This window comes from Ovis aries, chromosome 1 (genome assembly GCF_016772045.2).
Source record: "Ovis aries strain OAR_USU_Benz2616 breed Rambouillet chromosome 1, ARS-UI_Ramb_v3.0, whole genome shotgun sequence".
Lineage (NCBI taxonomy): Eukaryota > Metazoa > Chordata > Mammalia > Artiodactyla > Bovidae > Ovis > Ovis aries.
The window spans coordinates 178939390-178953893 of NC_056054.1; the positions used below are offsets into that span (position 1 = coordinate 178939390).

A 14504-nucleotide genomic window follows, 5' to 3' on the forward strand; every position below is an offset into this window, starting at 1 on the left:
AGTCCTTTCTCTCTTCGCCCCTCCAGGCTCCACTGCTGAGGCTGCCCGCATCATCTACCCACCAGAGGCCCAGACCATTGTTGTCACCAAAGGCCAGAGTCTCATCCTGGAGTGTGTGGCCAGCGGGATCCCACCCCCAAGGGTTACCTGGGCCAAGGATGGCTCCAGTGTTGCCAGCTACAACAAGACACGCTTCCTGTTGAGCAACCTCCTCATCGATACCACCAGCGAGGAAGACTCGGGCACCTACCGCTGCATGGCTGACAACGGGGTTGGGGAGCCCGGGGCCGCAGTCATCCTCTACAACGTCCAGGTGTTCGGTGAGTGCCTCCCGCAGACCTCCTTTTCCTTGGCCATCTCTTATCTGCATAGCCTCGCTAGAAGCTCATAAGCAAGGTTCAGACAGGGTTACATGCCTTTTGAGAGATCACATGCCGAGTGAGTGAGTGGGGAAGAACTGAGAGCATAAGAGGCCTTGGCTCGCAGGGACCAGGATGTAGGGGCTGGCAGTCCTTCCCAGCTGTGACTCTGATGGAGGAGATGTGGGGCCTTTCCTCTCCTCTATGAGTGTCATGGGGAAGGAGCGACGCTTCCCCCACAGCGGTCCCCTCCCCAGCCTGTCTGCGCCTGGGTTGAAGGACTCTGCCTTCCTTACCTCTGCTCTGGTTTCTTGGCAGAACCCCCCGAGGTCACCATGGAGCTGTCCCAGCTGGTCATCCCTTGGGGCCAGAGCGCCAAGCTCACCTGTGAGGTGCGTGGGAACCCCCCGCCCTCCGTACTGTGGCTGAGGAACGCTGTGCCTCTCACCTCCAGCCAGCGCCTCCGACTGTCCCGTCGGGCCCTGCGGGTGGTCAGCATGGGGCCCGAGGATGAAGGTGTCTACCAGTGCATGGCGGAGAATGAAGTTGGGAGCGCCCACGCTGTGGTCCAGCTGAAGACCGCCAGGCCAGGTGAGTGCAATCCAAGGGACTGGGACACCAGCTGAACATTTAAAGAACTTAAATCCAAGTTAAAACCCCTGTGTATACAATAAATAAAAATGGCTTTAAATATAATATATAAATAGTTCATTTGTACTACTGAAAATCTGCACTTCTGACTTGTTAGTAAGTTAATATAAATTTGAACTTACAACTAATAATATTAGTTGCTTAGTCATTGTCACAGAGTTGGACACGACTGAGCAACTAACACAGTTAAAATCAAATTTACATTAACTTACTAATAAGTCAGAAGTGCAGATTTTCAACAGTGCAAATAACCCATTTAAATACTGTATTAAAAAAAAACCTTTTAGTTTTCAGAATCTCTTGAGTTCCTAGAGTTCCATAGAACCCAGTTTGATAACCACTGTTCTAACACAAAGCAAAGCACGTCTGTCTTTCTTAGCTTGATTCATTTCAGTTGACGTGCGTAGATCATAATTTTAATAATTGCTCGGCAAAGGCCAAGCATCTCCATATACGTAACAGGCTAGTACGTTCTGGTCTACATAGATTGAGCTGCTGTTTGCTCAGCACTGGTCTAGGCAATGTGGGGGATGCAGAGAAATGTAATAAAGACCCTGCCCTCAAGAACTTTCCTAGGAAGGAAATAAAACTTACTGAAGAATCAACTGGAGAAAAACACAACCAGGAATAACGCTGAGTCAGCATGATCAGGAGCCAACCTCCTGTGGTGCAGGAGGTCAGGTAATAAAAACTGTCATGGTCCGTGTGCAGGTTGGAAAAGAATTTCTGGACATGAGGCAGAAACAGAAGAGACTAAAGTTTACAAGAGTGGGAGATGCTGTTAGAACAGTGGGCCGGCTCAATGGAGAGCCGAATCCTTTCACAGGCTAGTTGCCAACTTTTATAGCCTCAAGACAGAAAATTCCTACTGCAATGGTGGCATTAGGTGATTGGTTAGGATGCTATAAGATGGATAATAGGGTGGGTATTTTACCTAATATGGGGTCAGGGAACTGGCAGGTTTAGATCCAGAGGCCCATGGCAACAGTTGCTATGGAGCTTGGTCACTTCCAGAGATTTTTATCTTGTGAACTTGGTACAGAGCTTCACACCTGTGATCTTGGTGTAGGGCTCCACAGAAACTCGTGTTGGCAGAGTCCATGGACGCTTCTGAAGGGAGTGAGGCCCCTCCTGCCTCTAAGAGCCTCAGACACATTTACATTCATAGCTCACATCTCCAGGTCCCCACAGTAGAGCAGGAAGAGGCCCACTGTGTGCCATGGTACAGATCCCCCAGTTAAAGGGGGACATGTCCCCATACCACGCCCACCCCCCCCCCCACACACACACACACAGATATGAGAAAGGGCTCCTAGCACCTTGAGAGCAAATTGAGATAGTTCAGCCAAGACACACGTGAATGCAGGAAAACGGGCTGGTGGCAGGAAGCCTGGGAGGGGCCCTCAGGCTGCATTTTCACCCTGGCATCAGGGGCACAGCCCTCCGTCCCCACAGAGCCTGGCAGAGTATTGAGGGGACTGATGTCACCTCAGGTCCCCAGGCCAGGGCTCTTCTTGCCCTAGCATCTCTTCCCTCTGACTTCTCTCCCCAATTTCTCTGTGTGGGGACGGCTGAGCAAGCGGCCAGGGGACTAACTGCTTGTCCCTATCTTCTCTCCACTGCTCATCTTCCAGGTACCACCCTGAGACCATGGTGGGATGCTCAGTCAGCCACTGTCACACCTCCAGTGCCACCCTCCAGACCTGGCGGCCCCGACCAAACGCCCAAGGGCCACCCAGGGCTACTGAGGCCCCAGGCATCAGAACAGCCAGCCTCCCCACAGTGCCCCGGGGATCAGGGGCCGGTGGCCCCCGCTGAGGCACCCATCATCCTCAGCTCACCCCGCACGTCCAAGACTGACTCGTACGAGCTGGTGTGGCGGCCTCGGCATGAAGGCAGCAGCCGAGCACCGGTCCTCTACTACGTGGTGAAACACCGCAAGGTATGACGTCGGGTGTTGCGGCCACCTCGCTGTGAGGCTGGCTGGGGTATCTGCACCCTGCCCATCTCCCACAGAGCTCCTGAAGCCTGCAGGTGGTCTCCAAGGCTGATCCCAACCTCTATGCCCTCCAGCGTACTTTCCTACCACCTCCCAGGAAGCTGGCTGTGAGTTGGCTGTTGGGGCCCTAAGAGGCTCAGGAAGAAGCCATGGGTGTGCCTCTAGGTCTCAGGCCCGCCAACCACCTTCCAGTCCCAAGGAGAGTTCATAGACTTCCTGTTAACCATCCCCCTCCTCTCCTCTGCCATTTGCTGTTGATGTCTTGTTGTTTAATCTGAGGAAGTTCTGCTGGGTACATACCTGCAGGAACTCGGACATGGCAAGCTAGCTTTAGAGCCAGGAAAACAAGTATTTGTGAACAAGTGTTTTCTCTGAGGGCTACAAAATGCTGCCTCAAGTCTCAGGACTCCTTACAGCTCAGGTTTGGCAAGCAGGCATTTGAGCTGAAAAACACATCATGGTGTTCAGACCTCAGCTATTTCTCGTTGACAGAAGGAAGTCTGTCCAGGTGGATGTTTTAGGGGCTGTCAAGGAGGGAATCTCTGGGTCTGATGGGATCAGGGACAGAACTGGGCCCTCCTGTCTTCTTAAACACTGTGCCCTCTGAGACAGGATGGGGCCCCCAGGCTGCCACCCTCATTCAGGGCTTACACTCTCACCTGCTGCTCCCAGGGGAGAAGGACATTTCCTTTAAGAAAATATCCTGGGAAACATTTCTGTTTATCCCAGGTGCATGCTGTTTTCTTCCTAAGGCCATTGAAAAGTGTGAAAGTATTAGTCCCTCAGTCATGTCGGACTCTTTGCAACCCCATGGACTGTAGCCCAGCAGGCTCCTCTGTCTATAGGATTTCCCCAGGCAAGAATACTGGAGCAGGTTGCCATTTCCTTCTCCAGGGGATCTTCCTGACCCAGGGATCAAACCCCGGTCTCCTGCATTGAAGGTGGATTCTTTACCATCTGAACCACCAGGGAGGCCCAAGGCCATTAGACAGTAGAAAACTATTGTCCTTAAAGGGTTTTTAAAAATCTTACTTGATAAGCAGTGCTTCCCTGGTGGCTCAGACAGTAAGCGTCTGCCTGCAATGCAGGAAACCAGGGCTTGATCCCTGAGTTGGGAAGATCCCCTAGAGAAGGAAATGGCAACCCACTCCAGTATTCTTGCCTGGAAAATTCCATGGACTGAGGAGCCTGGTAGGCTATAGTCCATGGGGTCGCAAAGAGTCGGAGACGACTGAGCAACTTCACTTTCACTTTCTAATGTATCATAAATGCTAGATTTTATTATGCATTTATTTGTTGCTTATAAAAGTGCTAGTTGTACTTGGTAGAAAATATGGAAGATAAATGACTGTGGAACTGAAAACATTTATCAACTTTCCTCCCTCTCCAAAACCAAAGGAAACCACTTTTCCCCAGGGACCAGTGCAGGCTCTGCAGAAGCTGGGCTCCTGCTCTGGGCCCCGGCAGCTCCGTTGCTCTCTTCTCACCCTTTCCATGCTCTTTTGGAGACCTCTGGTCAGGACCTGTCCACAGAGGCACCTATGGTCAAGCCGCCTCCTAGGTGGGGGTGAGAGGAGGCAGTTTCTCATTAACCCTTGGCCTGCTGGCCTCCTCATAGGCAGCTAGCAGAGGGGGTGGATGAGTTTTTAACAAAAAGCAGTATTGTTGAGCGCGGGTTATGGTCCTAATCCTTATTTCCCCATGTAACTGGACACCTCCATCGCAGAGTTTGAGACAAAGATCAGGGCAGGCCAAATGCTCATGGTCCCCAGGAGACAAGAACCAGCATGACAGCAAGAATAATATTTTTCGGGCCAATAGGTGGCCGTAAAACCGCCTCCCCAAGAGGCAGGCTGGCAGAGGCCACACGAGGTGATCCGGAAACACCAGGCTGAGGCCGCATTCACCCTCTCAGTGTGCATGACAGTGACTAATTGCCATTCCATTTCTTATTTTCATTTCTGAGCCCAGTGAAGTGAGGCCAGCACTGGGAGGCCCAGGGAGAAGGGGCACAGGGGAAGTGAGAGGACAGGGCCCCGCTGGGCCTGGCTCCTGTCAGGATCTGGCCTGTAGGGCACTTGGAACTGTTAGGTGGACATTGCCAAGGCACAGTTATGTTTTGAAAGCAGTTTCATTCTTGAGGGACTAACTTGTCATAAAGATCATCACACAGGAAAGGACTCTGAAAGCAAAAATCAGCCTTTGGGTTGTATTTTTTCAGCCCCCCTCTCTTGCTGGAGCCTGGGAGTCATTCATCTCATTTTCACTTTTTCACATACATGAAGCCAGTTTTCATTTCCTGGTGCATCTGCAGACCCTGGGCTACTGTGTTTGGGTTTCCAGCACCATTGGGGATTCTCAGTTTGTAAAAACTTCTCCCCTTGGAACAAATCCTGGAAGCCTGACATGAATGAGCCCAGACCATCCCTGGCCTTTGAATAGTAGGTTTTGTTCTACTTTGGAATATTCTGCTTGGGGATAAGAGCTTTTCCTACCAGCTGTTTAATTCCTTCAGCAGACCAAAGCTTCAGGCCCCAGCAGGCTCTTGGAGATGTGCACAGTTGGCAGGAAGGCTGTGTCCTCAAAGGTGGGGTAGGGGAGGGGGAAACAGCCTCTCGGCAACGCCTATCCGGAAGTCTGGAGCTCCTTGATTTTTTTTCTTTACAGAGCTAGGAAATTGAAGCCATTAAAGAGTAATCTGTGATGGTTATGGTTCATCCATGGTTTTTAAGTTCTGATCTAGGCCTGAGGGCAGGAGTAGAAAAAAAGAGGGTTGAAATTCGCACTGAGGGAGGAAGGGGAGGACAGGTACTTGTTGAGAACCTACTGTGTGCCAGCTTCAGTGAGTCATCAGGTTTAATCTTCAGAATAGGCTGAGAGATTTAACTTGCTTCATTTAAGGAATGAAAAGCATAGGGGTCGGGAAGATTAGGGAAGTTGCTCAGGGTTTCACCCAGCTGGTAATCTGTGTATGGTAAGAGACACAGCTCGGATTTGAATCCAGGACTAGTCTAGCTCCCAGACTTTCTTTCTAGGGTAGGTGACGTTTATGAGCTTGTTTTCTGGAGTCAAGCCAGGATTTCTGCACTCACTAGTGATGTGGTCTTAGGCAAGTCACTTGTCCCTCTAAGCCTCAGCCTCCCTGCTTGTGAGGTGGGAACGGTATTAACACCCATCTCTTGGACTGCTGTCATGGAAATGCATTATGGTGCATGTAACATGCTTTATGGTGCATGTAACCATGTGTTGTAGCACATAGAAGTTAGTGTTAGTCACTCAGTCATTTCTGACTCTTTGCAACCCCATGGATCGTAGCCCACCAGGCTCCTCTGTCCATGGGATTCTCCAGGCAAGAAGACCAGAGTGGGCTGCCATTGCCTTCTCTAGGGGATTGTCCCAATCCAAGGACTGAACACAGGCTTCCCACATTGCAGGCAGATTCTTTACCATCTGAGCCACCAGGGAAGCCCCAGCACATCCTAGCACTCAGCAAATGTGGCCGTTTCCACTGGTGCTATTTTTATCATTCTCATTGTCATCTCATTAGAATATGAGGGTACTGTTTGGTTTCAGCAGATCAGGGAGAAAGAAGTTAAATGGGGATGTGTTTAGAAAGGGGGAGAGGCCTTTGGAGAAACTCTGAGTAGTGTCAGTCGGGCGTTTTGCTCTTCCCCACTGAGTTTTCTTTCATGAAACGGTGAGATGAGGGATCCAGGAGCCTGGCTTTCCTGGCCCAGCAAGGACGATGTCCTGGGCTTGCAGGACCAGTCTGCCTTCTGTAGGGCCAATCTCCCCGCCAACCTGGCCCATCTCCCTCCCTTTCTTCTGCCTTCTTGGGCTCAACTCTGCTTTCCTTGTAAGCCATGGCCACTTGTAGTTCCATGCAAGAGGCTGGTCCTTATACCAGCCACCTTCTCTAGCAGGTCACCAACTCATCTGATGACTGGACCATCTCTGGCATTCCGGCCAGCCAACACCGCCTGACCCTCACCAGACTAGACCCTGGGAGCTTGTATGAGGTGGAGATGGCGGCCTACAACTGTGCAGGTGAAGGCCAGACGGCTATGGTCACCTTCCGAACTGGTAAGGGTCCAGTATTCCCTGGCTTAGGGTCTCCGTGGGCCCGAGCAGTCCTATAAGGTCAGGTGGAAGCCCTGTTCACCTTGCTCCAGCTGTTCACCTTGAACTTTATCTTCCTTCTGGCTTCTGCCTCCCTGTGGTCTGCGTGCCCTATCAAGGCTGCCGTCCCACCTCCTGTCAAGAGAGGCACCAGCTGGCCTCTGGCATTCCTTTGCCCCCTTGGCACTTGGGGGCCACGTGCAATTCCATGCCCATCAAATGGAGCTAAAAATCAGACCATGCTTCTAATGCCCTCTGTTATCTGCATGGTCTTGTCAGACACCCTGGTAGAACTTCAGGCAGAAAAGACTATGGAAGGAGAGCCCCAACGCACATTCTCTCTCGTGCTGATCTCAACCCATTTCTACCCAGGACGACGGCCCAAACCTGAAATCGTGGCCAGCAAAGAGCAGCAGATCCAGAGGGATGACCCTGGAGAAAGACCCCAGAGCAGCAGCCAGCCGGACCACAGCCGCCTGTCCCGTAAGCCCCCAGCAGCCCCGCGGGCTGGGGCCACTGCCTCAGAAGGCTCACTGCTGCAGTGAGTGGGGCCTGGGAGTCCTTGTGACCTACTCCTGGCCTCTCCCCCGTTGACCACAGGAAGAGAGAATGGATTGGAACTTTTCAAGAGCTCCTCCCTAGACAGTGACCTGGGGAGCCCTGGGATCTGATGCGGCCCGCAGGGGTGCGGGGCTGTGGGGTGGGGCTGGCTCCCTTCCCACCAGGGTGGAGGGCTGTGGGGTGGGGCTGGCTCCCGTCGGGAGCAGGCCAAGTCTAGTCACATTACCACCACCCTCTCATCACTTCCTCCCTCCCGCTTCCTTCCTGCCACGTGGATGGTCTCCTCCAGCTCCAGAAGCTCCAGACAGGCCCACCATCTCCATGGCCTCTGAGACTTCAGTGTATGTGACCTGGATTCCCCGTGGGAACGGTGGCTTCCCCATCCAGTCCTTCCGTGTGGAGTACAAGAAGCTGAAGAAAGTGGGGGACTGGATTCTAGCCACCAGCGCCATCCCTCCCTCCCGGCTCTCGGTGGAGATCACAGGCCTAGAGAAAGGTAGGGCCCTGGCCAACTGCCCTCCCTGGTCCCCTGGTGGCCACCAGCTCCCTGGAGGAGAAGGGAAGCTTTGGGAGGGTCTTCTCTCTGCTTGTCCCCCACCCACCACCAAACTCTTGTGGCCATTCTTGGTCGTGTTACCTCAGACCCACAAGCCCCTACTTCTGCCTCCCTCTCTCCATAAATAGTCCCAAACAACCTCCTGGCTCTTTTCTGATGAGGGTGGGAGTTCTGGAGTCCTTTAGGGCTTGCTTTTGGGGAAAGACTTCCCAGAAGACCCCTCTAGGTCCTCAGCCTGCATGGGCTGAGCGGGAGGCAGGTGGTGTCTCCCGGCCCCCCAGTTCAGGGAGTGTCTCTCCCCAGGCACCTCCTACAAGTTCCGAGTCCGGGCTCTGAACATGCTGGGGGAGAGCGAGCCCAGCGCCCCCTCCCGGCCCTACATGGTGTCAGGCTACAGCAGCCGAGTGTACGAGAGGCCCGTGGCAGGCCCTTACATCACCTTCACTGATGCCGTCAATGAGACCACCATCATGCTCAAGTGGATGGTGAGTGGTCTGGTGTAGCTGGCAGCGGAGTGACGGGACCAAGCTGTGTGCTGGACAGAAGGGGACGGCACTGCGGGTGGGAAGGAGTCACCTTTCTCCCTTGGCTTATCCTAAGCTACCTCCCCTTAGGTGTTCCTGGGAATTGGGCCAGAGAGGCTCACCCTCACAATACCCAGGAAGTTTCAGAGGGCTCTGAAGAAATGGGAGTTTGTTTCTCTAAAAGCTGGGGACTCCTAGGCTACGTAAAATAACGAGTAATCTCTATGTCATTGTCCAGAGAGCCTGGAGGTCATCAGAAATGTCTGTCTGGGTCCCCAGTGGATTTTAAACTCTAGGCTGGGTGACATTTCCATCCACCAGTGGTTCTGCTCACATGATGGTTTCTCTGCTCCATTGTCAACTTGTTTCTTCTTTATTCCCTGCAGTATATCCCAGCAAGTAACAACAACACCCCAATCCACGGCTTCTATATCTATTACCGACCCACAGACAGTGACAACGACAGTGACTACAAGAAGGATATGGTGGAAGGTGAGAAACCCTTGTGAGGTTTTTCCCCTGTTGTCAGGGGAGCCAGAAGCTGGTGAAAGGAGAAAACCTGGGCTAGCATGCCCCGTAGTGTTGGCTCTTTCATGATATACTTGGGGTCATTGGGTTCCTAGGCCCTCATGCTTCCTTCCCAGGGTGATGGCACAACAGGAACATGGATGGGCATCCAGAACACCTCCTCCAGTGGGGAGCGAGCAAACACATGCGTGATCACCATGTCTGACTCTCTTGGTCTCTCCCCCAGGGGATCGATACTGGCATTCCATCAGCCACCTACAGCCAGAGACCTCCTATGACATTAAGATGCAGTGCTTCAACGAAGGAGGGGAGAGCGAGTTCAGCAACGTGATGATCTGTGAGACCAAAGGTGAGTCTCTTCGGATTCGCCACTCTCCTCTTGCTCTTCCCAGCAGGTTGGGCAAAGCCACTGCTGTGTGTGCTAGGTTTCTCTTCTCCGGAATGACTCCTTATCTTCCAAGTATCCCCCAGCTTTGCCACTTTAACCCATCTGTTCATTGGCCTGTGCCTCTTACCAAGTACAAATGGGGATGCCATCATGATGGTTTCATGGAACTTGGGATTTAACTCATACTTGATCTCATGGACTAGAACCTGGTCTTGAGAGCTTTCTATAAACACTTTATTCCTATGATAATATCTGGTACTTACACTGGTTGCTTTACTTAGTTTAACTACAACCCAATGAGAGAAACCGAGCATCAGGACATGTTATGCCTTGACCAAGGTCACACAGCTCGTTAGTGGCGGAGCACTCTGTGGACCAAGTTCATCCAACTACAAGGCCAGACTCTCTCCCTGCACTGAAACATGTTAAACATAGTCATAAAATAATTTTTGCCCTTGGTCAAATGGATAGATATTTCCATTTTGCAAACACTGAAAGGTGGATTGTAAGAAAACAATCTGGAGAAGGTAGATCTGGAGGATGGAGACAAGGAAACAGTCGGTTTTCCTGTGACGTCAGCTCGCTGTCCCGTGTGCCCTTCCTGCCCTTGTCTGTCTTGTGCAGAGAAGTGGGGGATGCACACAGCCAGCAGGCCCCTGTCAGGTGACACAAGGTGCCCAGGGCAGAGAACAGAGCCCTTGCATGGGCTTTGCAAGGGTCTCCTGGAAGAACTGAGCCTTCAGACGGGTGGAGGGAGCCGCCTGGGGGACAGGACAAGACTGCACGTACCTCCATCTGGGAGGAGTGGGTGGCACTGGAAGCAAGAGGGGGCAGCGCTCAGAGAAGAGGCCAGGGATGTTGGAAGGCAGTGGGATCATCCAGGACCCCGTGGGCTGTGAGGTGGAGAAGGGTCATCGTTGCATTTGTCAGGAACGTGACTGTAAACTGAGGGGCGAGAACTGGGGCCGTGAAGCAAAGGTGAAGAGAAGCAGGGTGGGTGTGAGTTTCTTTTCTGAGGACGTATAGGGAGGACCAGGGACGTGGTGCGTTGAGGTTGAGAGAGAGCAAAAGGAGTTCAGGATGAAGTTGAGGTTTTGAGCTGAGGTGGCACTCAGGTGGAGGTGCCCTTTATCGAGATGGGAAGACCAGCAGAGAACCCCATCCTGGGCGGAAGGAGCGAGGTGTGAGCCACTTGGAGACGCACCGAGTCTGGCTCTTCTGAGACCCTGGAATGCCAGGTGTCCTGTGAGGGAGCAGGTTTAATGCCCAGGCAGGGCCCTGGGCATGCGGGTATCTGGCAGTTGGCAGGATATAGGCTGAAATTATGGGAACAGAACAGAGTGGAGAAGAGGAGGGAGCGTAGACTGAGAGGGACCAGGAGGACTTGTCGGTGTCTGAAGCAGAGACAGGAAGAAAAGGGCAAGGAGAGAGAAATACAAGCAGCAGCAGCACTCAGAGAGGTTGTGGGAAATCCAGAGGACTGTTGTATCAGAAACGGGAAATTCAGCTGGGAAAAGGAGTTGACGGCGTCAGACACACCCTGATGAGAGCGGAAGGTTGAGGAGGTGCCACCTCAGGGACTTTGGATTGGTGTTTCCCAAGCACTGTCGGTCCTAGGGAGCCCAAACCCCATGTCCCAGCTCAGACCCAGGGCTTTGCATCTCCAGTGTGCCCAGGAATAGCAGCGCCACGCGGAAGTTCTTCCATTTTCAGTTCTTTTTGGTTTCATGCATTTTAAAATATTTTCTTCCCAAAGATCCCCAACTATTCTTTTAGAAAGTTCCTATACCACTTCTGCCCCAAAGACCCAGCCTGACCCTCACTCTAGGTCCATAAATATTTCAGGATATATTTTGAAATGTAAGGGTCAAGTTTCTTCAGCCACACCCAGCTTCACATTAGAAGTCTGTTTTGTGCTGAGCTTGGACACCACGCTCCTCTACCAGAGACACTGCCTTATGAGTTTGACCCCATTTCTCACACCTGTGGAATCGGGGTATTGTTGTCCTATTTGTCGTGAAAGAAATGTCAGAGAAATAGAGGCTGACGTGAGTTTTGTCCCCATTACAGCTCGGAAGTCTTCTGGTCAGCCCGGTCGACTTCCACCCCCAACTCTGGCCCCACCTCAGCCACCACCCCCTGAAGCCATAGAGCGGCCAGTGGGCACGGGGGCCATGGTGGCCCGCTCCAGCGACCTGCCCTACCTGATCGTTGGGGTCGTCCTGGGCTCTGTCGTCCTCATCATCGTTGCCTTCATCCCCTTCTGCTTGTGGAGGGCCTGGTCTAAGCAAAGTGAGTGAGTGAGCCTCCTCAGCACCAAGGGGAAGGAGCCCGGGGCAGGAAGAGAGGAGGCGGGGCCTTGCAGCCCCCAAGGAGGCCTCTGCCTGGATCCTAGGTGCCCTGCTTCGCACTGATGGGAGCTTAGGCTCCTGGTGGGTCCTCCAGAGGGATGGGAGAGGCAGAGGATGCTCACAGGTCTTGGAAGGTGGAGAGGCGGGAGTGGGAGTTGGTCTGTCCTCACGGCCTTCCCTGGGGCTCAGCGCTTACCTGGGTCTGTCTCCTTTTACTATCTGAAGCTGCCGATTGACCACATGTTGACCCTGCCTCTTCCTGCCTCCTCAGGTCTGCGGCTGCCTTGAGCTGTCCCCCTAATCCTCAGTTAATCTGAGTTACCCACTGAGTTCTGCTTCCAATGGCAACACATCTGGTCACCTTGCTTCATTTAAATATTGCGCTCCTTCTGTTCACTCACCACTTTGTTCTCCCAGACCCTGGTCCTATGTCCCCTCTCCTACTGCAAAAAAAAAAAAAAAAGTCTAGCTGTGAGGAAGTGGGTGACAGGAGGAATTTTCTGAGAGAATATTCTCTCACCTGGGGCAGTGTCAATTCCCTGCCTACCTCATTTGACCTTAAGTCCTCAGGAGTTTTCCGAGATCCACATGGGACTTTTTTTACCAGCTGCCCCAGGCCTCCTTGACCTACTCATAGCTCTGTCTTGTGTTCTTCCAGAGCATACAACAGACCTGGGATTTCCTCGAAGTGCCCTTCTGTCCTCCTCCTGCCAGTACACTATGGTACCACTGGGAGGGCTCCCAGGCCACCGGGCCAGTGGGCAGCCCTACCTCAGTGGCACCAATGGCCGGGCCTGTGCCAACGGGGTACATGTGAACAGGGCCTGCCCTGTAGCTGCCGTGGGCTACCCAGGCATGAAGCCACAGCAGCACTGTCCAGGGGAGCTTCAGCAGGTAATGTGGCTCTGGGAGGAGCGTGGGCACACAGGTGTGGGGTGCCACTGAGGGGTGGTCGGGCCGCCTCCCGGGACTTCTTCCCTCCCAGGCTCAATCCTGGGCTGCTGGACAAAGAACGGGAAGGTTACCTGGACTCTGATGTGACCTTCTCGTCACTCTTTGAGCAGCAGGAGGATGTGAACAGCGTGCTGAGGCAGACCTTCCTTGGCAACGGATATGACCCCCACAGTCCACAGATGCCCAGGTACCCCAGCCTCCCACTCCTGAGCCCCAGAGCTCGCTTTCTCCCTGGCTCCCCAAGCCCGGCATGAGTCATGGAGAGGGGAGCCCTACTGCGCCCCTCAGGGATCCCCTTGTGACAGCTTGCTCCACTGGACTCTGAGCCTGAGAGGGAGTTGTTGTGTTTGCAATTATGATGCCTTTTCTGCTCAGAAATTCTCCCCTTGCTTGTCAGTCCAGAGCAGCGCCACACAGCTAGCTATATCCACAGTCCCCTGGACACCTGACTCCACACCCTTTCACATACTCGGGACACCCATGGAATCAAATGGAAACAGACTAGACTTGCCCATGCAAGTGATGATGTGGCACCCTTGAAGTCCTGAGGGGAGCAGCCCCTGCCCTGTCTGAGCTCTGCGAGCTCTGGTGCCCACAGACCAGGGCACAGCCAGGGATGTGGGATCCAGGCCCACTCTTCCCCTCCCTCCCCCCTCCGCTTCTGTGCATGCAGAGCACCCAGATCAAACCCAGACGAGGGCACTTTCCTGTATACACTGCCCGATGACTCAGCTCACCAGCTGCTCCCGCCGCACCGGGACTGCCACCGCCTCCAGGAGCAGCCTGAAGCCACGGGCCAGCCAGGCATGAGGAGTGTACCCCAGAGTCCTGGGCTGGAAGCCATGTGGGACCCTGTTTTTCACCCAGGTCAGTGCCAAGGGCAGGGCGGAATAAGATAGACATCCATGCCCCAGGAGTGACATGGAGGCAGGGAGAGAACAGTGATGCTTGAGGGTGATGCTTGGTAAAGACCATCCGCAGCTTGTGTATCCAGGATGGGGGGTGTGAAGGGGAGCTGGCCGCCTCCTTCCCTGCTGAAGGCCCAGCAGATCTGCAGGAGGGTGTCTGTGAGGTCCAAGCTGTGCGCTCAGAGACTGAGAAAGGGTACTTCTCCATTTCAGAGAAAGAAACCTTTTTGGTCTCAGCATTTCAAGGCAATCTGCAAATTCTTGCTGCCCCTCTCATCAAACCAAGGGGCACCTTCTCATCATTCTGAAACACCTTGCTTTGCTGGGTCCTACGTCTTTATTAAGGAATGAGGTTGCACCCATCATTAAGAAGCCAAGTTCTCACATCATAGAACTCTGTGTTTCCACCAGACTTTCCCTCCAGGGGACTCAGTGCACAGTGCCCCCCAGCCCAGCCACTGGCTTTCTTTGTGCCCATCTTTTTGATAGCTGGTTGGGCACAGGCTGGTTCAGAGAATGAGCTGATGTTTCTTAGCCTTCATGGAGTGGATGCTAGGTCAGGATGCAGATCCTGGACCCTGGCTCTGGGAGATGACATTCCAGTAC

The 14504-nt window shown here is 53.2% G+C and overlaps 1 protein-coding gene across 15 annotated transcripts in view; it reads left to right on the forward strand.

Moving 5' to 3' along the window:
* Positions 1 to 14504, forward strand: part of BOC (BOC cell adhesion associated, oncogene regulated) — a 273171-nt gene that overhangs the window by 257547 nt on the left and 1120 nt on the right. For 13 of the 15 annotated variants that reach the window (XM_060417718.1, XM_060417722.1, XM_042231472.2 and 10 more), the window contains 13 exons: positions 27 to 320; positions 678 to 950; positions 2645 to 2952; positions 6930 to 7092; positions 7501 to 7611; positions 7979 to 8185; positions 8549 to 8730; positions 9156 to 9261; positions 9524 to 9646; positions 11756 to 11977; positions 12695 to 12930; positions 13101 to 13177; positions 13664 to 13857. In XM_060417718.1, the coding sequence (XP_060273701.1) occupies positions 27 to 320; positions 678 to 950; positions 2645 to 2952; positions 6930 to 7092; positions 7501 to 7611; positions 7979 to 8185; positions 8549 to 8730; positions 9156 to 9261; positions 9524 to 9646; positions 11756 to 11977; positions 12695 to 12930; positions 13101 to 13177; positions 13664 to 13857 (2496 nt within the window). The remainder of the gene's footprint in view (positions 1 to 26; positions 321 to 677; positions 951 to 2644; positions 2953 to 6929; positions 7093 to 7500; positions 7612 to 7978; positions 8186 to 8548; positions 8731 to 9155; positions 9262 to 9523; positions 9647 to 11755; positions 11978 to 12694; positions 12931 to 13100; positions 13178 to 13663; positions 13858 to 14504) is intronic. The other 2 variants (XM_060417735.1, XM_060417732.1) reach the window with 1 other exon arrangement.